This window comes from Harpia harpyja, chromosome 14 (genome assembly GCF_026419915.1).
Source record: "Harpia harpyja isolate bHarHar1 chromosome 14, bHarHar1 primary haplotype, whole genome shotgun sequence".
Classification (NCBI taxonomy): Eukaryota; Metazoa; Chordata; class Aves; order Accipitriformes; family Accipitridae; genus Harpia; species Harpia harpyja.
In genome coordinates this window covers 29,112,776-29,140,121 of record NC_068953.1, presented here as the reverse complement: position 1 = coordinate 29,140,121, position 27,346 = coordinate 29,112,776, and the positions used below count along the sequence as shown (strand labels likewise).

The following is a 27,346-nucleotide window of genomic DNA, read 5'->3' as shown; positions in this document are numbered from 1 at the left end:
CCCCACCCCGCGTGTTCTGTACTTGCTTGTACGGATGGAGCCGGCGTGACAAGGGGCTGCCGCGCCTTCCGTGGGCTCCCGCACACCCTGCCGGTGCCCGCTGTGGGAGAACCGAGTTCCGCAGCAGTGGCCCTTTACTCCCAGAAGTGCTGTTTGGTCACTCGCTTTCCTCACGGAGAAGAAAAAGTCACGGCTGGACATAAACGCAGGGGTCAGCTTTAAGCAAGGCGGTGTGCTATTTAAAACAAACCAACCCCCCCAAACCACAACAAGGATGCAGTCCTTTAATCATCCAAAACTTTTACTGGTTTACAATCTGACAGCATATAGTGCTGATACGCTAAAACACTCAATTCACGTTTCCTCAACGGAAATTTAAATTGAACACTTGCTCGTTTGTAGCTTACAAACAGTATTACTCAACCTGTAGAGAAAATGAGGCTATTTCCTTAAAATACAACAGTAAATAGATAATTGCTTTGGAATATAAACTAGTTTCCATGCTTAGCTTGGAACCAACAGAGTCAACGTATGTGGTCATTTGACTTCTGCGTTAAGCCTGAAAAATAATCAAGAAGAAAAAAGTATCGCCTCTTTTGGAAAAAAGACCTTACGTTTATGGTAGCCAGTTATCAAAGCAATACCACTTTTGCACTCAATAAGTCATACACAAGATCTCACTCCACTCGATAGCATTACATCAGAGTATTCACTTTGCTTGTTGAGACTGTTTATGATTCCCGGCTACAGACTAAATTCCTTCATTTATTCCAAAAAGGATACACGGTGTAGGCACAAAAGTGATTTTTGATACTGTTCCATGCATGGTACCAAATGTCTTGCAACACTTGGAGGGCCAAACCTTTCTGGCTGAAAAAACAAAACCAAAACCAAAACACCAAACCCAAACCAACTAGTTTTCTATGCCCAGCCTGTCAGATACCTGTCCTGAAAGTGCCAACAAGCAGTCAAATACTTAGCTGTTGTCTACAGAGCTAAACCAATTATTAAGGTCCACTACTATCATCTGTGACAGGACACCTGAGAGTTGCAGCTTTAAAGCCCCTGCCTTTGATTGGAATATAAATCATTAAGCAGCTAAACTTGATTTAGTAAAGGAAAGGATAGGGGGCTATCATTTCCATAATCCAGCCTTTCATTTTTCTGCTCCATCTTCAAGTAGGAGATAATTGCCTAATCTTTTTAGATAATGATAAAATGAATCATCATAGAATCAATACGCAAACAGATTCCATGAACATGCAGCCCTTCAACAAATGAAGGAAGACATTACAGCCTGTTTTTTTGACACAAAATTATTATGGTGCCTAGTAAATAAAAAGTACAGCTTTAGGCAACTCAGCACATGACATGCTTTGGCCATGTTTATACAGCACTGTCTGTAAAAAGACACTTAACTTGTGAATTTATGCATACTATATAAGAACTTAAATTTCAAAATCTTAAAAGTTCTTGGAAATTTACAAAAGCCAAAACCAAAGCAGCCCTTTTTGTTACTAGTCGGTTCACTTCTAGTTGTTTGAAAGTTAGAGTATGTATAGTCTTTAGTTTTAACAATTAATTCCGACTTGCTTTTCAGAGCACACATTTATTTGTAATTATAAGAAAAGGCCAATTTTGAAATTGGAAAAAAAATGTTCTTCCACAAGTATGAACCAGTTATATACATCCTCACTGAAGGCACTCTAGTTTAAAATTCTCTGTACAGTTGCAGTAAAATTTGAAGTCACCTCCAGAATAAAAGTCTGTCTTTAAAGCTCCAAAACAAGATTTGCAGCAGTTTACAACATGGGCACAGTGTCAGGGAGTTGCTCTGTTAAATTTTTCTAGTATATACAACCTGATGCAAAAATCTCAGTCCAATATGTTTTCTATACATAAAATGCTCACCATATTATGATCCTTTGATGAAAAGAGCTGTCAGTTGAATTCTCTGTTGCTATAAATATAGCTGAGCAGTCCTTTAGAACATTTTTGTGAGTTTATGATCTCATGACATTGAGCAAACTAGTACAGTACAGTCCAAACAGACCTACACCTAAAAGCCTCTAGATTTTCATATTATTTCAAAGAAGTCTACTGTGATTATGTACAGAAGTTGAAGTGATTCTTGTCTTATTAGTTTGCTTAGATATAGAACTTTAAATACTTTAATAATTACTCCACCATACAGATTTGACACTGCATACTGGTTAATTTCTGCATGTCTTATGTAGTGTTTCAACATCAAGACATAAGTAGAATACAAAAATCCTTTCTTAAAAGTGTTAATTCATTGCTTTATTAAAAAAAAAAAAAAGAAGATTTACATGAAGTACTAATAGCTTAATGCAACAGCTTCTAAAAAAGGATTTTTCCATTTGCCAGCAACTTAGGACAGTGGTTTTACAGTTAAGGCTGCTTTTCCTGTACAGAATTATGCAGAACTTAAAAAATGCATGTCCACTACTTCTAGCAAAATTGATACTTATGAATGTAGATAAGGATTTTTAAGCAAAGAATATAAGCTAAATAATGGTGATGAACACATGAAATCAGTCTAAAAAGATATCCAGTTTAGATACAGAGCAAGATACAGTTATGGAACCTTTTGAAAAAGACTTTAAGAGTTTAGGTGTAATAGAACAACTCTCATTTTGCAAGGCTCCTACTTCCCCGCCCCCCCCCCCCCCCAAGGCTTCCACTTCTTTATTAGTCCCTCAAATCTCTTGGGAGAAGTCCTTAGCCAATTTATTTTTGTTTGGTTTAAAGGGATGTCTTTAAACTTAATCACAGTATCAAGATCTACTAAAAAATAAAAAAGTAGACTTACAAATAAGATAGCTGTGAAAGATTTCTCTTCAGTGCATATGAACAAGGCTGAACAGCTCTACACAATGAGTCCAACTGTTGTGTGAAGAATCCCTTTTCACTAATACATTGTTTTTAAGAATATACACACCCCTCCATGTAAATAAGCACCCCCAGATTTTGTAACAAACATTTCAGTTGGGTCATTATCTGCCCAATGATCTTGAATGTCCCATTCTTTGACTACAGACAATTATACCATTGATTTGCAATTACATTTTTAGTAGAAAGTACAGCCAAAGTCTTGAATACAAAAAAGTTCTTAAAAAAAACAATCAAAACCTATGGTACAGAGACTGGTACAGTTACTGTGTCTCAATCTGAAAAACGTGATGCATACCAAAAGATTACTAATATAGCTTTGCTTTAAAAGGAATGGGGTTTCCAGTCTTTTCCCTTCTAACCCAGGTAAATGTAGTCCAAGATTGCCAAAGCCCACGGTGATGAGCGTGCCTTGACAACCCTTGAAATCTCCACGTAGTTTTGACAATAAGATCTGCTAGTTGTCTCCTTCAACCCTTCTCTTGCGAACTGTAACGAGAGAGAAAAAAAAAAAAGTGTTTTACTATGTTATCATTGTAACTACTTTTCATATTTCTACAGCATCAACAGTTACCTGGCCACATAAAGTTTCACATAGTACAACTTAAGGTAATTAACACTTAGTATTATCCATCATTTTAAGCTTATGCTTTAGCAGTGCTTATTGCATTATTCATTAAGAGCTTCAAATATTTGTGAGGAGAGACGCAGGGGAAACATTAATCATTTTGTTTGGTAAGCAAATTTAGCCAACACCTTTTTTACATTGCAGTTTTTTAGTGGTAGAGAATTAAGTTTACATGGCTTCGAAAGAAACAGGTCAAGAGTTTCACTGTACATCTAATACGATTTATACACTTTATAAAAAAAAAGATGTTACATTCAATAGCCTAAACCATTCCATTTATTAATAAAAAATATTCAATTGTCAGAAAATGCAAGAGCAACAAAAATTTGTGAATAAAATCACTGAAAGCTCACATGCTGTTTAGACTTAAGAATATGCAAGATTGACTGAATGACTGGAGTTTTGCTCAATATTTGTAGTATTTTTAATTGGTATTTTCTTTTTCCCCATCAAACTGTTTTCTGTGCAGACATAACAAATGAGGCTAAGGGTCTTAGAAATTATATAGAGCATCTCCCTTTTCTTTAAAGAAGTTGAGCAAGCACATCTATATAAGAAGAAAGTGATTCTGTTCTCAAATCCACTAATTGGAAATTACAGTTTTACAGATATTTGCAATTTGAGTTGATCTTCTTTATCTTCAAATCAGAGAGAAACCTGTTTTGTTTCCCTTCCCTCTTCCTGTCTCAATAAATGCTTTAGATACAGTCTAAAGAAACAAATCAGAATAAAATCACACTAGAATTTTACTCTTTACAAAGCCAATGTATTGCTCACTTTGCGAGTAACCCATAGATGTATCTCCATTTCAATCCAAATCGTTTTCAAAGACAGAAGCTATGCATACCTGCTTTCATCAAATTGCAAGAACAGATGGAAGAGTTTCCAACCTTAGACTTCTCCAATCATGCAGTTAAAAGCAACATGTACACAGTTTCAAAGGGAAGTCATACAACACAGTGTAAACAAGGGAGAAAGAAGATGTAGACTATTGTTTTAGAAGAAACGTACAAAGACAGAAGTGAGAGACTTTGAACATCTCAGTTTTCAGTGCTCAATACCCAACTGGGTATTCAGAGTAACCTGTCTCTGTAGCTTCAGGGCTCGAGAGATGAAAAGGTATTTGCAGAAACTTTTACTCGCATACTCCAGACTAAGAAAGCAAAGAAAAAAAGGCAAGATATCAATAGAAACATAGATTTCCAACAGTCAAACACTAAAATGAGAACTAGTGAAAAGAGAAACCTTAAAAGGAAATACAGACACACCTGAAGTGTTATGATGAAAAAATAACTGGTTTAGAATCTATTTTTGAGAAAGAGTTATGCATTGTCTGAGTGCTGCCCTTCTCTCTATGCTCTATTCTGTTACTCTTCCTCCATCTGTTTCAGAGCTCTTCTCCTCTACTTTAAACTTTACTCAGAGAGGAAGCAGATCTTTAAACCAAATTCCAAATTCCTATGTCATGCCCTCTAATGTATTCCTGAACTACTACTACTACTAAACTACCTGGCCCATTTTTGCGCTGATGAGATGTGTAATCCTTACCACAAAGCACCTAAAGCCATAAACTTTAATTAAATGGAGTTTTAAAAATGTAATTCTATTTAAATAGATGGACCACATCTTCTTGTAGTTGAGAGTTTCAAATATTTGACATTATTATACAAACGATCTCCATTCACATGCTACATTATTAACCCATTTTCTGCTGGTCCATTTAGTTCGGATTCTAACAGATAAGCTCCAACAAAACTTACTGCAGCAAATAAAGATGCCACTGCTACCAGCTACTGTTAAGAGAGGCAGGGAAGGCACTGGTGCATGAACAGAACCATAAGGGAAGAGATGACCCAGTCCCAGCCTCTGCACATGACAGTACATTCAGTTTTCTTGCTCAAGCAATCCAGATGAGACTGGCCACACTGGCATTGAGAAGGGCATCTCACACTATAAATTTTAAGTACTGCTTTTAAAGAAATGATTAATCTTAACCTGAATAAAACTGATCAAAACTATTATTTCCCCTCCCTTTGCCATAACTCACATGGAATTTGAATGTTCTTGTTCTAGACTGTGCTAAAAATCCTCAACTCATACACCTGAACACCCTGCAGCAAAGAAGAACATCAAGCAGCAACGGAAGAGTAGGAGTAAAGCACAGGAGAGATCTGAAACTGATCTACTTATATTTTGCTATCCTGGTTATGTCAACAGAAAAACCAGACACCTTTAAAACCTGTGCCACACACACATTCATTTAATAGTTGCTCTCCACTGACAGGTCTTACCCAAATCATTATTTTTTGTGATAGCTGCAGCTGCCCTGGCTCGAGGTCCCTGTTGTGTGAAATGGTATCCAAATTTGAGGATCTTGGTGTTTTCTTCAAGCATCTTGGCAATTTCTACTTCTGCAACTGTGCCCAGCTGCTGCCTCTGTTAAAATAAAAGGTATACAAAGACAACAGAGCTTATGTGTGTTCACTCTAAAAGGGATCAGAACACTTTCATCGTATTAGTCAATAAACACTTAGCTTCATTTTGATTAATCTAAAAGGCAGAAGGTCATAAAATACATTTGTGCATTTTAAAGCACAAGCAAGCACAGAAGTGACCAGGAATCAACTTCAACTGGATCCTTCTAAGAATCTTAAGGATAATCATTCATTGAGTTAAGATATTTAAAAGTAAAATATTTTGGAAAATTTATCACAAGCTGCCTTCTAAAAATATTCAGTCAACTAGGATAGACTGATTTTAATTATGATATTACCACCACCTCACTTACCTGATTATCAATTTTGATCTCTGTCAATGTTTCATTGTCTTTCAGTGCATCAACCAGTGCCAAAATTCCAACTCCAGTGATGAAGTTTGATTCTATGTTTAAACTTTTCAATTTTGTGTTTACTCTCAGCATATCCGCAAGAGCCTTTGAATGCAAGAAAGCATCATTAAACTTTTGAATTTTGCTACAGTACATCATCGGACACAGTGATAACCATTTCCACTAACTAGTTCAATAGGAGCAACAAGTTCACAGATGCATGGTGTAACTTCGCAAGTTTTCACTTATTATTTGAGACTGAAGTGAGTCTTCAACCAGGCATTTCCTACATTCCCTTTTTAAACAGTATTTAGTCAAGAAAAGGCCTGTCTTTCTCTTGTTACAAACTAAAAAGCTACACAGAATATAAATTGTCTGAAATTAGCATATTGGACCAATTCCATTTTGTAAGCCTTCACAGCATACAATGAGTAATGCAAGCTGCTAAGTAAAGGCCAAAGAAAGGGCACTAGTCAACTGAAAGGAGAATTAGATACGGTTAATTTGTAAACAGGAGATCTGACTTTCAAAATGCTTGTGTCTACAGATTTGGTAGGAAGAGGCAAAATTCAAAGTCCTAAGCACAGTACCAGCACGTAGCTAAAAGCACTCTCATGGAAATGGCATATACCTGATTTTATTTCTGAGAAAATAAGAAAACAAGAATAGCTAACTGCTGAGGTTAACTGTCATAAAAATCATAACATTTAAATTTTTTTGTTTCAAGTCACAATGCAAAAAAAACCCACCCAACAAAACCACACCCGAGAAAAGAAGCCTTTATAGATTTTTATTACAAATGTTTCAGTTCTACTGAAAAGGAACTTTTTAACTGACCCAAACTAAAGCTTTCAAATGTTCATTTAATGGAGTATTTAAAACTAGTTTTCTTTCTAATGTGAAATTAAAACAAATGCAAAGGATTGTCCTGGCCAAACAGTTAGTGCTGTTTTCTTACCTCTTTATTTGCAAATAAATAAGGTACTGCTTTTGATTCAACATAGGAAAAACAGGACCAGATGATAAGTACTTAAGTTTCAATTGTGTCAAACTAGATACCTTGACTAATATTATGCTTTATATGCCAATGCTTTAAGCCAGTCTTTGGTAGCAGGGAGAATAGAGAAACAGGTATTTTGCAACTTTCTTCAACTAAAACTCTAGTTAGTTGAAAAAGATTATGAGCTTTTTCAGTCCTCAAATGTGCTTCTTTTAAAGTTAATTTTGAATATACTATTGGCTTGTGGAATGAACATCAGGAACTAAACAATTAGGAAGGAAAGACAGACAGGAAGGAGGTTAGCAAAACGAAAAATCGGGGGAAGAGATTGGAATAAAAGAATTCTCACTCATCTCATACATCTGATGCATTGCTGCGTATTAGTCAACTAGGAATCATTTACCAACTTTGATACAACAAAGGTTTGTTAAAGAAAACATACTTTACTGTGTAACGGAATTTAATAATTTTCACCCCTAAATATTTAAACAGGATTCAATTCAATCCTTTACCATTGTCTTTCCATCCAAACTTCCCTTGCACCCCACTTAAGCACATCAGTAGGAGTACTTACAACAGCAACAGGATCATTGCTTCGGGTGGCTGCAAGGCTAAAATTCTTCACATGCGTGTTGGTTTCTAAGGCTTTTGCAAATTCTTTCAGCGTTGGAATTGGTATGTTCTTGAATTAAAAATAGCACTTCACTCTCTTGAGATACACAAGTTTATCCCCTCCCCCCCAACTTCTTCTGTTATCTTATTCTCTTTACAGCAAAATGTACTATAATATTGACTGTCACTGGTGTCCAGCAGTCTCACAGTAAAGGCCTACATGTGTAGCAAAGCTATATGCAAGATACAATGGCTATTACAGTCACCAATTCTATAAAGCAAAGTCATCTTCACTACATTGATGCCATTGCCAGAATAGAAGAGTTAAAAAATGTTTAGCCAACTTGGAACGGTTACTGAGAAAAATTTACATGAACTGAACATTCTGCTAACTATCAACATCAAATTAACCTCTCACAAATGTAAAAAGATTTAGAGCTTTAGACTGGTGAAACCATTAGCATTTCATTCTCTGTGTTCTATTAAGAATAATTCCAGAATTTGCCAATTTATAGTTTGATAATTTTTACAGTGTAGCAGGAACCAAGCTTAAAAGGAATAATTTTAGGTAATTAATTAGGGTAGCAAATTTCTGTTTACTTTATCAGAAATTTTGTTCTGTTGCCTTTCTGGGCATCTATTTTGGCTAGCATTTCTCTATCATACAATATTCCTAAACCATGTATTTTATTTTCTTCCTTTAGTAAGGGCAACAAATAGCCTAGGCTGCTAGCAAAGCTGCAGCTAGCAAGCAGCCTGTCACTGCTGTCTGCACTGTAAGTCAGGAGTGCTATAGTTCTGTTTTCTTTCACACAAATATACAAAAGTTTTAGTCATGTTTAAAAACAACTGTTACACTTATGAGCAGAAGCTGCCCTAATTGCTGACAGCTCTTTTGTACAAGAATCAGACGGATGTCAGGTACAAATATCACTTTGTTTGCAATAGCAGTAACTGAGAGCACATTGCTTCATCAAGGACAAAGGATTCAAAGAAGTAGTTAACTCCACGATGGTGAACTGCTGGAGCTGTCACCAACTTGGCAGCAACAGAAGTCTGGGCTGGCAGTAAGAAAATCTAAGACCTTTTTAAATACACATTTGGCAAAAGAAACCAAGATGGCTTATCAGTTTAGCTCCAGGTTTTTGAGATTACACACACTGCAACATTTAGCAGAAAGGCTGCTGTACTTAAAATAAGCCTATCATGCTCTCTTATAGAGTTCTGCAGCTTGAAGTGTCTTCTACTGAGAAAAGGCAGCATATTTACTGCAGACTTTAGGTGATTACCTTAATGTTATTTAGATTAACTTCAACAAGACGAGAATCGTTCTCTTTAATCCTTTGCAGTGTCTCCTCCACATTTGTGGGATTTGGCGGTTCGTCAAAAACAGGCAACATTTTTTCACCTTTTACTATATCTGAAAAGACATTTAAATGTAATCAAACCGATCACATACATTCACTGTGAATAAATGATACGCATAGTCAATATTTACTGTATTTAAAGATCATTTCATCAGTCTTTACATCTCTTCCCCACCCAAAAAGCATACCATCCTCTCCTGACCATATTTTCATAAAGTTCAACTCTTTTCCAAAGGTCCTCACAGCCTTTCTGCTTTTCTTGCACACCAGTTCTTTTCAGAAAACACATAGGAGTTGAATTACAAACACAAACATGAAACCTAAAAACCAACACACACAAATGCACGTTTATGCCTACTTTCTCCCCAAAAAGTGACTTAACTGCAGAATAGATTTTAGTGTACATATATTTTAATTCCACTCTTGCCAGAACTCAATTAGCAATGTTATAGACATGCACATTTCCAACTCAAGACTGAATAGTCTATAAAGAATGCTAGTGCGACAGAAAATAGTTAATGCTATGGTAACTGTGTGCAGTACAAAGAACTCATTTATCTAGCACTTGCGTACACACTTACTTGAGAAGCTGTCTTTGTCAACCCCATTACTGCTTCCTACTACATCACAGAACTGATTGTTTGTTATCAAGTTGGACATTCCCAGTATAGCTGTAAGGAAAAAAAGAAAAAGCAAATAAACCAATTTTACTGTTCCTGACTAATTCAGCTCAGATGCAGGTTCCTTTAAATAGTAACAACTGATATTTGTAAAACATGCAGTTATCAGTACAATAAGCCATTCAATCTCTTAATAATTTAAAGAAAAGTAGAAAAATTTTTTAATTAATTATAGACTTTAGTTGGCTTTCACATCTTAGAAAGATTTGACCTCACCAGGTTCAAGCAAATTTAAAAGTGCAGTTCAGTCACAAAATTCTTGACTGAAGCTTTAGGAATACAGGCACATAGCAACACATTCTTATACGCAAGAAAAAGCAACAGTGTACACACCAAAACCCCGCCAGTCTGAGGCATGAATGTAAAGGTTTTGAGTTTGAAAATCAGATCCCTTTGGCAGGCCAAAATAATCTACCTTCCTATAAATTATTACAAATCAACAAAGTTGATACGCTGCAAGCAAACTGGCATATAACATGATCTAGTTTCTATCACAGCTACAACTTCCTATAGTCACATTTCAGGTAACACACTACCACATTAATTATAGATCTTTTTTGTCCAAATACACACCAGCCCCTTCATACTTCAAAAAAAAAACCACCAAACTAACCTGCAAGGTCACCTAATTCTGTGTCTGTGGCACTGGTCAAGGCTTCCTCCAGTTCTGGATCAAGAGAGAATTTTTCTTCTGTGTAAGACTGTACAGGCTTTTGCTTGGGGATAAATATTTTCCCTGGAGTAAAGAAAACGAAAAGTCTGATGTTACTTTGTATTATATAGCTACTTATCATTAAACTTTTCCGTACTTAAGGAATACATGTTACATTTAGTAAATCCTGAGAAGAGCACCAAGGACAACATAAAGGAATGAGGTGTCTTCTGTTTGTTCTTGAAAGTCAGAGATGAGGAAAGAGCATAAGCAGGAATATAACATTACTTATTCCAAATTTTCAGGAGTCTGTATCATGACTCCAATCTTATTTGTTTCTCCTAAGGGTTAGAAAGTAAAATATAAGCCTCCATTATACATTTTAAACAGCCTAGAAAAAGTGCCTGTAAGGAAAATTTAGTATTGCTACAGAACAATGACCAGTATCCTCTCAAGGGAGAAAGGGACCCAGGCAGAACTGTAATCTGAATGTGTAGAGAAATAGAATATCAAAGAATCATCTGAAATCATGGACCTGAGTATTCACTGCATTTTTACAGCATACACAATATTTCTGATTTCAGATGTTAACTCAATTCTGAAGTAAAAAAGGAGATGCCTGAGCTGCTTGAGAAAACCATGGTTTGTGAACAGCACAAAACAAGGTAATAGATTTCTCTGCCAATGACACTATTTTCTAAAATGATGCTTAGAAAGCTCACAGAAGATTCAGTGGGAAAAGGAAGAGTAGCAATATCACATTCTGCACCAACTTTTTAGTCATTACTGACAGGTAATGGGAAAATTTACTTCAGGAGATGTGTTATAAATAGAGGTCTGGGTACTTAGCATAATTCCTACATATATCTTCAGCTGAAAAGTTAGGGGAAGAAATCAGAATATGAGAAAGCTATTCTAACAGTTATTCTGAAAACAGTTCAGATTTGAATGATTTAGAATTGGCCTTTCAGAACAAAGAAGTCTACCACTGGGTAAGAACCCAGGAGAGGTAAGGGGTGCTTAGTTCAGGACAAATTAACATGGTAAATAAAAGCTCCGGTACTGTGTGAGAGAACAAAACTGATGCATTTGATAGAAGTAATTCACAACTAGAAAACTGTGAATTTCATCTTAACAGCTATTCAAAGTTTTTCAAACTTTCCAAGTTGCCTGAGCTATCAGCAGAGCTGTGGGAAAGGGGTTCCAACTTCCTTTAGTTATTTTCCAGGGTAGGAGGCAGTGTTGATAATCTTTCTATGAAGTGTCAGTGCTAATCCAGTAACCCACCCTCTTCCATATTCATAGCTAAAAAGCATTTCCACACACTTACCACTCTAGCTCATCCCAATTACATGAGGAAAACCCACCATGCACCAGAATCAGACTAGCTGGGCAGAAGTCAGAAGCCTAATTTTTTTTCTTCATACTGCATACAAGTGTATCTTGTTACATGTTTGGACTAAGACTAAGTTTAGCATTTTTAAATACCTCCCAGTGACAAGAAGCTTTATAGGGATGTTTCAGTTTTATTTCTGGGAAATTCCAACAAAGCGGGATTTTGGTTTCACCACTTGTGGGAAGCAGTGCCTGAAGTCAGCTCCTGTGTCCCACAGCAGACACAGGCATAACAAAACCCATCCACCTTTTCTCTCTCTCCAAATTCCCATCCTACATTACAATAGTTTGTGGTTCATTTTCTTTTTAAAGGAATTTAATGCATTACCACTAGCACAGATTACAAAGTGTATCAGGTTTTTCTCTGACAACACAGTCCGATGACCAAGATCTGTTGCTAGCAACACAGTATTTTTGTTCCTGGGTTGCTATCTCTTTGGAAAGTTGTATAAATGGTCATTATCCATATTTAGAAGCAAAAAATAAATCTCCTTACATAACTGTACTGACTACAAACAGTAGCTGAAAGCAGCTGACATGCATTACTAGCCATACCTTACGTTTGATGGACAGTTCAAAAGAAGCTATGTTTGTGGTGATTCAGGATTAAAAGAAAACCTTCATAAATTGAAGGCTTAGATAGTAAATGTTTAAGATTATTTTGATATAACTGATACAGTACATTTCTGCTCCCATTTTATTTCACCAGCATCACCTACTGGGGAGAGAGTAACTTTCAACTTAAATTGTAATTTTCAGAAGAGAGATGAGAATGTTTGATGAGGTTTTCACTAACACAGGAAATGCTCTGAACAGCATACACATGATCTAAAGCCTTTCATTAGCTATGTTTACATTGTTTTCCCTCAATAATACAGACTAGTAAAAAACTGAGCATTTCAGAGTACGAGGAAGGAGAAGAGAAGGAAAGCGTGATCTGAGCACCTGAGCCTTTGTTCACGTCATCCTATTTGCAGCATCACCGCAGCAGGCAATGAGCGGGAGAAGGAAACTGATCTCAATTAAAAGCAACTTTGTAAAAATGTATTTCAACCTAGATCAGCCTCCCATCTGGTTCATCACACAGTACTCACAAAAAAGAACTACTTTTCCTGGTGTTACTTTAAGTAATTCTTAAATTCATAGGTAAGGAACTTCTGGTTCTAAACATTTGCCTGACTCTTAAGATAACCTAGAGAGAGAAGTATATTCAGTTTTTATTAAAGCAAAAATGTTAAAAGCCACTCCCCTCCAGAAGTGTTCATTGCAGCCAACTCCAGTCACATGAACTGGGTCAGGAGCAGGTTTTGTTATAAAACAGGTCACACCCTTGTGTATATAATCTCTCATTCATTGGCTTCATCTCATCCTAGCCCAGAGTTCAGAAGTTTACAATGCACACGCAAAAGCAGGTCCTTTCCCACTCTTAGTAACGAACTTACTTCAAAAAGGCAAAGACCCCTGTGTCTCTGGGGACAATGATCTAATTTGAGGCCTGCTGCCAACAGTTTGGCAATTCCCTTCCCCCCCTTAGTAAGCTTTAAACAAACAAACGAAAAAAAAAAACCCCAAAAAAACTACACATCTGTGCAGCCCATGAGATGAATAGCTTTCTCGGCCCTCAAGTGGAACATTTCCAAATAGCAAGGATTTGATCACATGAAGGAACACGACATCCTCCTTTTCAGCCAACGAGGATACTGCAAAGATTAAGCAATACAATATGAAGAGGCAAATTTCAGAGATGTCCGCATCATTTCTGTAATAATGATGTATTCAGGTCTCCTACGCCTTTAGCTAACATATTAAATGAAGCACATCTCAGGATTAATTCACAGGCTTTCTTTGCTACAGAATGAACTTTAAACTGAAAGTTCCACACAATGGTATTGCTCAAAAGGCAGAAACGTTGGATGACGTTTGTTGAAGTGCCCTAGACATTTCATACACAGACTCACAGTATCTAAGGTGGGACTGAAAATCTTGAGGAAATCAGGTCTGTTCAGCGCGGCCATGCACTGCATACTGCTGGTACTATTCTCACATATCCCGCAGTCCTACCCCCATGCTAGGAGGCAGCAAGCGGCCACAACTTGCAGATCAGAAGAAAGTCTAAAATCCACTTTGCAGTACCTGTTTGCAGAAAAGGAGTCAAGTGTCACCTGAGGACAACCAAATACAATCTCATCTCATCAGTGACTTCATAAAGAAGAGCAAGCAACATCTGATATATTCCTTACATCTTATGTTCCTTAAAGTTTTATCAATCCAGAAATTTATATAATCCACAATTCAATCACCAGTTCCTACCATGTGACAGACTTAGGTTCATCAATTCACTTGTAAGCACAATTTAATACTATTTTTATTAATTCAACTTACAAGGGACTTCCTCAGTGTCTTACTGTAGAAACAGTACTGTTATTCATTATCTGATTACAGAACACATAGCAGTGAGTTACAAAACTGTTTTACATTAAGGCTAGAGTATCACATGTTATTTTGTTCTAGTGGTCTTGTATGGAGAATGTCAATTTGACATGTTGTTTCTCCAAAGCTCCTGAAGGATATTAGTTTCATTTTACAACATGTAACACACTTCCTTTAAAGACCAGTGATTGAAAGGCAAAGAGAGAACACAGCACCCCAAATCCTGCTGCAACAGAAGCAAATGGCGATCCAGAGCAACAACTGAGCAGGGTGGCAACTACAGTTTCAGACTAACAATACTTTCTGGGTGATAGAGCTGGAACCCCCCCCCCACCAAACCAACATTAAAGCATAAGTTACATGAAATGCAAATCTACACAGAACAAACATACGCTGGCAGGAATAAAGAGGGAGAGTTGGAAGAGCAAGCCACAATTAGGAAAGTGCAAAGGCTAGAAATGCAAAGCTTAGTTTACATAATAATTTGCTAATACCTTGCACTATACAGCACAAAGTACATCACTGATGTTAGATATGTTTATCTCAGGTGCAATTATTCTCAGCTTTTGCTGTTCCAAGAGAAGTGAGGACTTGGTCAGATGTGTGGAACACACTCGAGGGCAACAGACTCTAGTGCTGAAGCCTCGCTTGTTTAGATGAGAGATCCTTCTCCTTGCAGTATGCCTTATAAAACCTTTATGACATACTTACGTACACAGGTTGAGACAAAGCTAGTTTTGTTGAAATTTTTACCACGTTGCTCTCCCGAATCTCTTGAACAATGGTTTACTGTATGGTTCAACACTTAATTGGAACAGAATGTGACTTAAGTCATTAAATCACGTTTAAAAACAAAGTATGTTTTTAAGGATACTTTTAGAAACAAAATCAGGCAGTGGAAAAACGCAATAGAATATAATTTAGGGATTGTCAAGCTTTACATTTCTTTAGCACTGTTCATCTCACTACATCAGGACACTATTTCAGATCTTCCACATTTCATAGCACACAGCAAAAAAAGTTCCAAAGATGTGGAGAAATCACATCACCTATCAGCGAAACAAATGCAACATTGTTTTAATAACACGTTACCCCCAAATGATGTACTTGGGACAACTGGAAGAGAGGACTTTCCTTTACACTGTAGTAGGGAAACAAGGTTACCAGAATCAGTAGCAAGCCAGGAAGTTTAAAATTAACACAGGGTAAGCTTTGGTAAACCTGCAGGCCAAATCACCACGCAAGACATCAGTTCTACTAAAACAGGAAAAGGAAAGAGAAAGAGAAGGATAGATTTTCCCCCTCTTACTCCATGAAATGAATAATTGGACCAAGTTGGAGCAATGAGACCAGCTAGGCACACCGAAATATTTTAGTAAAGCCTCACCCACAAAAATGGCACCAATAGCTGCAACTCCAATCTGTCTCCCCACAAAGCCTCTAGATCTGAAGGTTATGATTATCAGTTTTCTTCTGAATTAGCAGCATAATCAAGCAAGATTTTCACCTACTCCTGTTCTACAATTTGTTAGCGTTTCTCCACAGTACATTTACCTAGCCAAAGAGAAAAATTGTAAGCCAGCTTAGTTGTTTGTTTGGTTTTTTAATATTAAAGAAAAGTGCATGAGGATAAGAGCTCCCTCTAGATTAAAAACATCCTACACAAATATTAAGTTTTGCTCCACTCCCTTTCCAAGATTTACATCTGGATAAAGATCATGACTTCTTGATTTAAAAGATTAAGTTACATAGGTTTGCCATTTTTGTGCAAAACGGCTACAAACATGGCAGCAAGTCAAAGCTGAACCATAACACTTTCATGAGGAAAAGTAAAGGTTATCCCTCACCTACTCCAAAATGAGCTTAGCCCTCTTGCCTCCTCCTCCTTCCCATTTAACAGAGCAAGAATTTCCATACTGAACATTTGTTTCCACATTTTTAGTTTCAATGAAAGTAAGCTACATTTCATTTTTCATATTATTTTCTCTTCTATGGTACTAAAATAAATGGTAGAAAAAGTTATTAAATATCAACTTTTTTTTTTTTTAAGAGATACAGGAAATTTTACTAATTAAACTGGTATGACACATTGCAACATCCAGACAGACTGCTATTTAGTAATACTTTATTACATAAAGGAAATGACATTTGATCTTTCTTAACCAAGATCTGTGTTACAGCTGGGCCCTTCTGTTTTTCAACATGATTCTCACAGATTTTTGTCTACCCAAACAAATAGTTTTGCCATGTACATGTATACGTAAGCTGACTTTAAATGAATGAATGAAGCACTAGTACTCAGTAGAAAAAGAAGTACTAACTACAGCAAATCCTCCAGGCACAGCCTGAAGGAGCTGTGAATAAGCTAGCCAGGCTGCAAGGGACTCCCCAAATGAGCAAATGAGCTATGAGGCCCAAATATACTTGAACTCAATCATGTTAAACCATTAGGCTGTCTCCCACATATACTAGCAAGTATGTCAGGCAAGAAGCAGAACAGGGGAGGAAACAGCGGGACACTACAGAAGCAAACATGGGATCAACAGGTACTTGCCAGCAGCAGAGGTACCGTAAGGGTACTGCTGCTATAGGTACCTTTGACTGCCTTCTACATTCAATACATTGTGTTATCCTTAACTCTGTTACTCTTACAGATTCAGTCAGCAAACTCTCATTCTCCCGTCAGCAAAGGAGTGTCACAGTTATATCAATAAAAGTGGCATTAAACTATACAAGTAAGGCAAAACATTGTGTATTAAGGAAGTAATACATCATATACAGTGCAGCACTTTATAAAGTCACAACCTCTCTATTACTTCAAGGGAAAATGCAAATATCCCCAAGAAAATTTTCACCAAATATACACCACAATCATATATACAAACTCAGTAGAGGAATGAAGACTCAAGTCTGAAATAAGCAATGATTCACACCAGAGAATTAAGTAGAATTAAAGAGTTTCAAACCCTAAAGAAAAGAGAAGCCTGTTCATCTTGGGCAGTTGGAATACAACTTACCAAACAATTTACTGAAGTCTTACTGCAGCAGATCTGCCCTGCTGCTGGGGAAGGTTCAGACAAGCTAGGATTCACAAGCAGTACACAAACAGTACACAAACACCGTGGCGACAGCTAAAAGCCACCTCCTGTGCATATGTGTCCAGCACAGGACTGGGAGTTTCTGTCCCTACCAATAGTGGTTAGTAAGGCACAACAAATTTGGGAACTCTTGTTTGGGGGGGGGGGGGGGGGGGGGGGGGGCAGACAGACAGGAATCTATTCTTACAATATTTAAGATGCACATTCTTTTTAAATCTTTTTCCTGGAAAGGAAAATGCTTCCCACCAAGTTAACAAGAAGACTAGATCCAAAACAAAGATTTGAAATCCCAGGCTTTAATAATGTGTCCACTCATTGGATCAATGTTTCCATGGTTTTTAGACCACAAACCACTGCCAGATTTCAGAGCTTCTTATGATAGTTAACTATGTAATTAGATAACAATAACTATGCAATCTTATTAAACCTCTCACTAAGGATACTAGAAAGACAACATGATTACATACACCACTTGCTTGGCCTTGTCAGCTACAACATCTTTGAATGTTATTAAGTATCTACCACGACATCATTGTACTGCTATTTTTTAAATTCAGCGTAGTATTACAAATGTTACTGTCTGTACTCAGCACCACAGGGCATAAGCCACAGGCACAACAGCATTTGTTATTATTGACACAAATCAGGGGTAGCTCTTATTTTGAGGACACCATACCCATCAGAACTTTGCAATCTTTGATAAAAATCTGAGTCTTATTTCCTTCCTGTGCTACATGCAAACAGCAGAACAGCCCCAGTGCCACAAAACGCTTGAACAGGAAGCATCCCACCTCTGCACAGTAGCACTCATTTGGAAATGCCGCAAGTTAAAAAGCATTAGAGCTGCTGGTGCTTCAATAAACTTTGGTTCACAGTAGTTCTGGCTAGTCCACTTCAGAGATTTCACAACCACCTACACCAGAAAGGGTGGTGTTACCTTTCTTTTCTCTTGTAAAAGGCACATAGTCTTCCCTGTCTTTGTGCTCAAGAGCCTGCTTCTCTAAATATGCCAGGAGTCGTTCCCTGTCAAAGGGACCTGAAGCCTTTTTAGCAGTCTGGTCTTTCTGTCGGAAGCCTGCAGGGAGAAGTGCGTTCTGCAAAACAAAATGGAACAAACAAGTACAGCTTAGAAAGTCTGAGTGAACACCTGTTTAGTTTAATTTCCCTCTTCCTTCTCTCTCTCACCAGGGTTCAAACCCAATACATCATCCTTTTTAGGCAATCTTTGATCCCTTGCCAGCTTCCTTTTTTTGGGGCAGGGGAGGAGGCAAGGTAACCTATTTTTTAGATACCAAGAATATAATTAAAAATAGAGCACACTGCACTCTGAATAGGGCTGAAGCAATTCTTTCAGTACAATAGCCCCCACCACTAGACTTGCTAGTTACTTTGCATTTCTTTTCTAGAATGAACACTTTAAATTAGTAGTAGTAAATAAAACTCAGCTATTTACAGTTTAGACATTCAGCAAGAGGCTGCTTCCTCCATTGCTTACATCCATGTGTTTCTAAGTCTGTAAGACAACTGCCTACACTATTGTCTGGCGTTTAACTCAGAGTATTTCTACTTTTGACCTGACTCAAGGTTGGGTGGCTTTTTGCTATCACCAACGTATTTCAGCTAAAGAAAAAAAAAACCAAACAGAGGATATTAGTCTGGAAAGAACAGAACATATAGAAATTCAGACTGTCATAAAAGACAACCAATCATTTTTGCCAGTTCTCCTCTGTTAAAATGTCTATAAAGCCAAAGTCAATTAAAATACCAAGAATATCTTGCAGTGCAACAAATTAGGTGATGATAATATTAAGTGATCCCTGAACATTAAGATTAAACTTAATCCTGGTACTATTAAAGCAAGAACAGAGAATCAGGAAGTGAAAACACAAGTCTTGGATTCTGACATTAGCTGCCGCTTTAGTAGAAGACATAACTCAGCTCTTTCTAACAGAAAGCTAAAATATTTCTTATTCAGTACCCCATGCCGACATAATCATTCAGGAGCTGAGTAATTATTTGCCTCCTCTTTGCAAGGTCAGTACAAGGACAGGAATAGATATAGGCCATCAGGTACCAGGCCAGGAATCTTTAGAAGATGTTAGCACCCTCCCTCTCCCATCAAACTCCAACAGCAGAAGCAAAAAAATAAAAAGGATGCAAAAGGACTGTTCACCAGACAACACTGGAAACAGGAAAGTTAAACAGGCTGTTCTAAATAAAATTTCTTTTCAAGAACATGACTGCAAGCAATTTTTATTTATAAATAAATCCCAGAAAGCTCCTCCTGACAATCCCTTCTTCCATTTTCCTCTATTGCAGTTGCATTCACCTTGCAAACAGGAAATAAACAGTTGAAACATTATATACGCATATATATCTGTCAATAAGATCATTAGCAGACTAGGAAAAAAAAACCTCTGTCCAAAAGTATATTGTTCAAGTAAAAAATTCTCAATTTATTTCAGACTAGTTTCTGAACAAATGAAAAAAAAAAAAAAAAAATCAAACTTCTCTTAGTTAATACCCACCTCAGGGTCAAGATCATCCAAAACAGTTTCCAGTTGTTTCAGTTCTTCTTCTGAAAGTTTGCCAAGAATTTCATCCTCATCAAGATCTTTGTACTTGTCCAAGTCCTTTCGAAATGGGAGTGTCATGACTTGGGCAGTAGCAAGTTGCTCAAACACTTCAAAATCCAAGTTTTATTCTTAACCAGATCTATTAAAAAAGTTTTAAAAAGAAATAACCATAATTAAGGTAAACATCCCAACTACAAAGCATCTTCAACCTCCAAATACATCTCTGAAAGGAAAGCTTTTTCATCCAGTATTCATATCTATCTGTTATTGTACAGCAGACAAGGAGTGCTTGGAAGCTGTCTACACCTTGCTTCTTCACTGACAAGAATCCCATCCCGCCATGCCCTTTTCCATCAGTAACTAAGCTATATATATTTTCAGATGAATGCCAGCACCCAGTTTTCTCGACAAGAACTCCAAGGCCATAATTCCCACACAGCAGGGCAGGCTGTGGGGTAGGAGAGAGGAGATACCAACTATACCTAGTATTTATGAGTCCAGCTTAACATTACTGGTTTTTACAGATACTGCAGGCAAAAGAAGAGTTAAGATGCTTTACATTTGTTGTTGCTGCTACTGTTCCAGGGCAGTAAAGAACTGCACTACAAACAAGCAAATTGGTTACTACTGACTCATATCCCAGTGTATTACTACAGAAGGAACAAAGGAAGTTTGCCTCCCAGTTAATTATAGCACTACCATTGAAGTAACATTCCGTTCTGTCCGAGGAAAATTAAAATACCTTGATGAAAGGCTTAGGAAATACAGCTCCTAAGTAGCAGCACTTCAGTCAATCCTACTACCAAAAAAAAAAAATTAGAAATACAGAACAGACTGTATAACTGCTCACTAAATATTATACTTAGAGGAAATTGGGGTGCTTCAAAGATGTACAGTCTATACAGTATTTCTCATGGACAAAGAAAGCACAGGGAACCTTTTCTCTAACAGTCACAATTTTTGAGCATTTGGCTTGGAAAAAACAGTTAATCATGACAGTGTTGAAGCAGACAAGTTGGTTTCTCTCATTTTTCTGTAAGAAGTTCTGGGATTCTCCTTTTCTTCAGCTACATTCTTGCTTCAAGTTGAGAGCGCACACAAAAAAGGTAACTTGAATGACTCTCTGTAAGTAAGCAAGAGTAATGTATTTGGGGAGCAAAAGCTACATCTGTACATTCAGGCTCATCAGCCTCCCTAACCCTTTTCTCGGCTCTATAGAAATACTCAACACAGATCAGACATACAGCAAACGTTATTTGTTCTCCAATAGCCCACATTCCAGGTCAGATGCTCACATCACATACACTAACTGCATTACTTCAAACCTGCAGTTACACTGTACTTCAAAAACAGGTCAATTTAAAGTTATTGCCTCTTAAGTAAAAGGAAAACAAGGGCCTTATATACAAACTATACCATGGAATCCTGCTTACAGGATTCCTTCACCTCAGTTGTTTACATCAAGAAAGGTCTCCCTGGCTGTCACAGTTACATACAGTGATATTTTAATTCAGAGACACTGAAGAGACATGAGCACATAAAGGTTCATCCACACCATTCAGTCAAGTTTACGTGTGAAGTAAAGCTGGTTTTAACAATTGCCTTTGCAAGAATGGTAGATTTTCAGTTCCTACCAACATCCACACCTGAATGAGGAATATATTTACAGCTATTTTCAGGATGTCTGTTTTCAAAAAATATTACTGATACAAACACTAGAGCTTACTTGTAAACCACAGTTGACATTGATAGGACATAATTCCAAAGCTGAACTTAGGTAAAGTTCTCTCAAACATAACAAAAACCAGGAGGAATTCTCAATTTCATGGTAAATTACATCAAAAGAACAGTGTCTGGCTTCCTCTGAACTAAAACCAATCATGTTGGAAGAGCCTGGACTTTTTGCAAGAGGCCACAGAGCTGAGAATATCAGAGTGTAATGGCTGCAGAAAATGCAGAAGGTAGCACACCTATGTTTTTCAAAGCCATGTTCCAGAAGTAACTAAAGGAGTGTCTCTATGGTCTCGCATGCCACCTCCTACAGTTTTCATAGTCTCATGGTATTTGTTTCTCCAGGTGTGTAACAGCTGAAGGACAATTAGCTGATAGCTGCAGCAGATGACGCACAATCTGCATGCAAACTTCTCATTCCTAAAGCCTCAATGTTTTGCCCTTCCTTACAGTTTAAGCCATTACACACTATCATAAGAGAAAAACATTTCCTGCAGCTGATTACACAGCATTGTTTGTGACCAGGCTGCACCATCTGAATCCTACATCAACATGCTGCTAATTACCACAGTTCTGCATGTCCATTTGCATTGAAATATTAAAAGGTGTAGTTTTAATAGGTAATTAAAAGGAGCAGAATAGTTAGCGTACTGCAGAATAATGCTCCCCTTACTCTGACAGGGAGTAGCACTGCATAACCATACATTACATTCACATAGGCTGCATCTCCTCTCCGTGAATCGCTGCAAAATGCTGTCACCCAGAATTAATTACCTTTTATTTACTGCATTGGTATATTTTACATTGGAAAACTACTCATCCTTTATAATACACTAATTAATGTTCAGGTCATAGCCCTTAGTCTCACTTGTTTCTGTAATATGATCAAAGTAGACATTTCAAATCCTGAGCTACAGTGTTCACACACACAAAAAAGTGAAAAATAAAGCAGGAGAGCAAAAAACCTCACTACTTCTGTAACTGAGTCTTCACTTCAGCAAGAGGAATAGAATCACATGTGGCCTGGCAAATTTAAATTTAAAGAGTTTTGGACATATTTTCTAATACCTATCAATCAAAAGTTTTTTAAAATATGAAAGCATATTTAACATGAGACACCTTTAAAAAGTTACGATGGTAGCACTGATTAGCATATCTGTACTACACAGAGTAATGACATTCAGAAACATTCCCTACAAAGAAACCACAGCACATATGACACTTGTATATAATGTTAAAAATCAGGTTTTAAAACATGGTGTCAGGAATTCTCGTTGCGTAAAAAGGGCATAAATGCCACCTGAAGCCCTAATCTAATCAAACAAGCCCCTTCACCTTCCATTAAACACATCTGGTACTCTATCTGCTTTCCACCACTCACTGTAGCGGTGCAGCACAGAGAAAGATACATGCGTAATAAATCACAAGTTTTTAGAAGGAGCAGTTATTTAGACTGTGAATATTTGTGGCACATCTTACTGCAAAATTGTAGGCAAAACTGTAAGCATCAATTTTGGCTTTGCAAATACTTTGCACTTTTTTGATGAGCAGAGCTAGTTTTCTTCTAAGTATCCTTCTTAGCTTTACCATGAAAACATTATATATGTTAAAAGTCAAAAGCGCTAGTATTCTTTTTTCGGGTATGTAACTATAAGGTAAAGTAAGTTCTTCACTCTAGCAAGTTCACAGTCACATAGGAAACATTTAGGGAAATGGAAACAAAGCAATCACTTCCAATCAATCAAATTTCAATTCTCTGTTTGTTAAGCAGAAAAGAAGTTGAAAAATCAGAAATGAAGGTATTCTGCTGGACATCACAGAGACAAAAATCTTGCCATTATTCCTTCACCTGAGGAATCAATGAACAACTAAAGAAATTAGAAGACAGCAGTAGCTTTACTTCAGGCCTTTTTATAATTACCTGAATCATCCCATGAAAGACTGTCAAGCAACTTTCACATACCTCTTGTCTACAAGTTAAAATATTTTTGTTTTCTCCTCTCTGAAATTATATTTTTAAAAACCAAAAGATTCTAAAAATAGCTAGCTTCCAATTTTCTTTCAAAAATTCACCCCCCAGACATTTCTATTATACTTAAGAACACAATTTCTTGGGACCCTAACAGGAGTAACTCTTTAGAAGTATCTTGCCCACAGGAAACTACAGTCTTGTTAAAAGTCCACTGTAAATGGTTTCCTTAACTTGGATTTTAAAATAGAAGTGACATCATGAAAAACAAACTGAGCTGGTTTTGGCCAGCATGTTTGCAGAGTTCACTTTAATCTCATTTGTTCCTTCAGAGCCCCCTTCCACCCAGCCTCTGGGTGAACCTGACCCAGAGCAGGGGGGGTCTGGAACAGAGGGGGTCCACCGGTCTGTCAGCATTCCTGCACCAGTCAGGGCCCCAGACCATCCCAGCTGCTCGGAGGAGCCAAACCCGAGCATTTCCCCAGGGAACCCCTATGATGGCAACAATTTTTTTTTCCAGTATGCAAGATTATACAGAACTGTTTATGAAGAATGTGCTGCACTTGAAAGAGCTGTCTTTATTTACCAAAGCTAGGAGAAAAATGAGTAAATATAAATATTACCATAAACACAGCAGGTTCCTTAGGATGTTTTTGCAATGCCTTACGATAACTTTGCTGAACAGCCTAATGCTGCTTAGCAGAAAGCTCTCCAAAACCCACCCGAGCCTACCAAATCTCCAGCCTGGGGTAGGGTACACGAACCAGGTTCTCCTGCCCAGGGAAGCAGCAGACATTCCCTAGCCCGAAGCCCACAGAGCCAGCAGGTGGCAGCTCATCTTTGCCTACGCTTTTTGGCAGGGTAAATTGTGTTTTCCAGGCAGTAGGGAATAGCTATTCTGGGCTGCTTTCCTACAAAAGCAAGCTTGAGGCTTTGTTCTGTTCAAAGAAACAATTCACTAAGTTTTATACAGGGCAAACTGACCTTCCCCAACTTCACATTTGTCCATACAGTGACCCAGGGAGTGGAGGGGGACAGACAGCTACTGCAGGGTAACTACATGGACCATGAAGATTCTTCCATGATGAAGGAAATCTGAAAACACCTGTATTTCCAGCTCCTGCCAGCTCCTCCTCTGTATCACAGGGCACCTGGAACCAGACAAAGCCCATTTTGCTCTTTTATACGTCCTGTATACAACCCCACAGAACTAGGACACAGCTATCTTGCAAGCAGGGTGCTCTGAGTGATGGCTAAGCTGCCAACTCGGCATTGTCCCATAAAAACTGACTCCTGTGTGCCTGTTCTTGAAAACCAGTCACCCACACTGCAGGGTTGTGTGGACGTACCCATCCAGCCCAGACAATAGCACAGGTGACAGAGCCAGGAGCCCTGAAACACGCATTCGGCAAGCTGGACAGGGCACAGAAGTGGCAGCCTCGGCAGCACTGGATGCAGCATTTCAGCACACCCATCTCCACGACGCTTCCAGGTGTGCTCATTGAACTAGCTGCAGGGCAGGTGTTACGATCCCAAATAAATACAAGGCTGAGATAAGCTAAAAATCCCAGGTAGCACAGGTACTGCCTGCCCTGAGAAGCTCCTCTGGCAGAAACCGCCACTCCAGCTGTCCATTCCCTCTCCCAATACACAGGGCAGCACCACTGTGTCAGGAGTTACTGACCGGCCAGGACGAGGGATGTTTTGGCATCATTTTATTTCAGGCAACACCTGGTTTTTCTTCAGTAGAGATCTACTGCCCATGGACATTGACACACAGTATCTCCTCCTGGAGGAACTGCCTACAGGTGTTTCAGTCAAAAACAAACATCAGATGCAAGCTATCTGAGCATTTATAGAAACACTCAGGTACTCGTATGCATTACAGAAAAGTGGCAAAACTTACAAGCCTAGAACAGGACAGTAGAAGAAACTCACTTTATTCCCATTATGTTACTTAGGGAAAACTTCCGAGTACTAGCCAGTTTCAGCTTCCCCCTCACACCGCAGGCTGTCTTTCAAGCTCTGTACGCCCGACACAGTAGCAAAGCATTAGTCTTGAGGATACCTCAGCAAATTTAAAGCATACAGCAACCTCCCTAGAACAGCGCTTTACTTACTCTCAACACAACTCGCGCCTACCCGCAAAGAAACAGGCGGATAGCTTTCCGAGGCTCACGGCGAGAGCTAACGCGAAAAGTTCTGCGGGAGCAGAGAAACCCCGGTGGGAGGACGCTCACGGGAGCCCCCCGGGCCGTGGCCGTCCCCCGCTGCCCGCCGGGGCGCGGCCTCGCCAGCGGCTCCCCGCAGCGGAGGCCGGCCGGCCGGCCGCGCTGCAGAGCGCAAACCCTCCGCCAGCCCCGGGTGCACCGGAAAAGCATTCTTCCGTAATTAAGTCTCATCAACTTGCACGCTTCGTAAGTTGTGGAAAACATATATGGCAAGTTGAAAGAATTACGCTAACCGGATCTGCGGGCAAAGTTCTTAAAGGCGCAGCTGTCGGGTCTCACAGCAAAGTTGGGCGCTGGCTAAAAAAATTAACCCACGCCCCGCACCTGAGCGCCCACCAGCAGTCACCCGCCCGGCTCCTCTCAGCCCCTCAGCCCACACAACCCCCTCGCCAGCCGGCGGCAGGAAAGCCCCACGGCCGCAGAGCCCATTTCCCAACGCAAATACGAAAACCCCGCCCCACGCCCTTCAGCGCCGCGATAACGAAGCCCTGACCTTCCCACTCCAGAAAACCAACCGAGGTTTTGGGGGGGCCCCCCCCCCACCCGGTGAGCCGCGGGGTCCGGGGCGGGCGGGCGCCGACCCAGCCCCTTCTTCTTCTTCTTCTTCTTCTTCCTCCTCCTCCTCCCGCCGCCGCGGCCCCTCCCGCCGGGCTCCCGCCGCGCTGCGGCAGCGGGCGGAGGGCTGCGCCCGCCGCCACCCACCCCCCCACCGGCACCCCCGCGAGTTCTGCCCGGCACAGCCCGAGCGGCCGCGGACCGCTCTCCGGCCCACGACCCCCGCCCGCCGCGGCCGCTCTCCGGCCCCGACCCCCGCCCGCCGCTCCCCACTCACCCGGGCGGCGGCGGCAACAGCACCAGCAGCAGCAACCCAGCTCCCTCAGCCACAACCAGCCGCCCCCGAGCACGACGGGAGCTGTAGTCCGGCGGCGGGGCGGGGCGCCGCGCCAGAGACCGCGCCTGCGCCTGCGGGGCGGCGCCGCTGCCGGGCGGCGGGGTCCGTCGTGCCGTGAGGGGCGGGCCGGCTCCCGCCCTCTCGTACGAGGCGAGGCGGCGGCGGGCCGTGAGCGGGCCGAACGCAGCCGTGGCCGGGCGGGCGCCATGTGTGGCTGCCAGTGGGGTCAAAATGGCCGGGCCCCGCTCGCCCTGCCGCACCGGGGGCGTCCCTGAAACGCCTGTGTGCTTTTACAGCTCGCTCTGCGTCCTTGCAGGTCTCTCTGGCAGCTTCTTCCTTCGCTGC

The 27,346-nt window shown here is 39.5% G+C and overlaps 1 protein-coding gene across 7 annotated transcripts; it reads right to left on the bottom strand.

The window, feature by feature from the left end:
* Positions 1–283: 283 nt before the first annotated feature.
* On the bottom strand, positions 284–27,035 carry LOC128150878 (tropomodulin-3). Of its 7 annotated transcripts, none has more exons than XR_008238214.1 (11): positions 26,942–27,035; positions 20,131–20,317; positions 18,540–18,696; positions 10,641–10,763; positions 9,929–10,018; positions 9,270–9,400; positions 7,943–8,050; positions 6,330–6,473; positions 5,833–5,977; positions 4,553–4,694; positions 284–3,402 (listed from the first exon to the last, which is right to left on the bottom strand). XR_008238214.1 is itself a non-coding variant. In XM_052807587.1 (11 exons), the coding sequence occupies exons 2-10, from the start codon at positions 20,254–20,256 to the stop codon at positions 4,639–4,641; spliced, it is 1,080 nt and encodes a 359-aa protein (XP_052663547.1). In that variant the 5' UTR covers positions 20,257–20,317; positions 26,942–27,035; the 3' UTR covers positions 284–3,402; positions 4,625–4,638. The 7 variants fall into 7 exon arrangements, 2 of the variants coding, with proteins under 2 accessions (XP_052663547.1, XP_052663548.1); XR_008238217.1 differs by lacking the exon at positions 26,942–27,035 and adding an exon at positions 26,625–26,649; XR_008238218.1 differs by lacking the exon at positions 26,942–27,035 and adding an exon at positions 25,817–25,882.
* Positions 27,036–27,346: the final 311 nt, after the last annotated feature.

What these genes read in the sequence shown, in the direction of transcription:
- LOC128150878 (XM_052807587.1), bottom strand. Translation starts at nt 20,256, where the DNA reads ATGACACTCCCATTTCGAAAGGACTTGGACAAGTACAAAGATCTTGAT. An exon ending in GCAATGATCCTGTTGCTGTT is followed by an intron (nt 6,474 to 7,942) that starts GTAAGTACTCCT and finishes TTGCATTCAAAG; the next exon opens with GCTCTTGCGGATATGCTGAG. An exon ending in CACAAAAAATAATGATTTGG is followed by an intron (nt 4,695 to 5,832) that starts GTAAGACCTGTC and finishes TTGCTTTCTTAG; the next exon opens with TCTGGAGTATGCGAGTAAAA.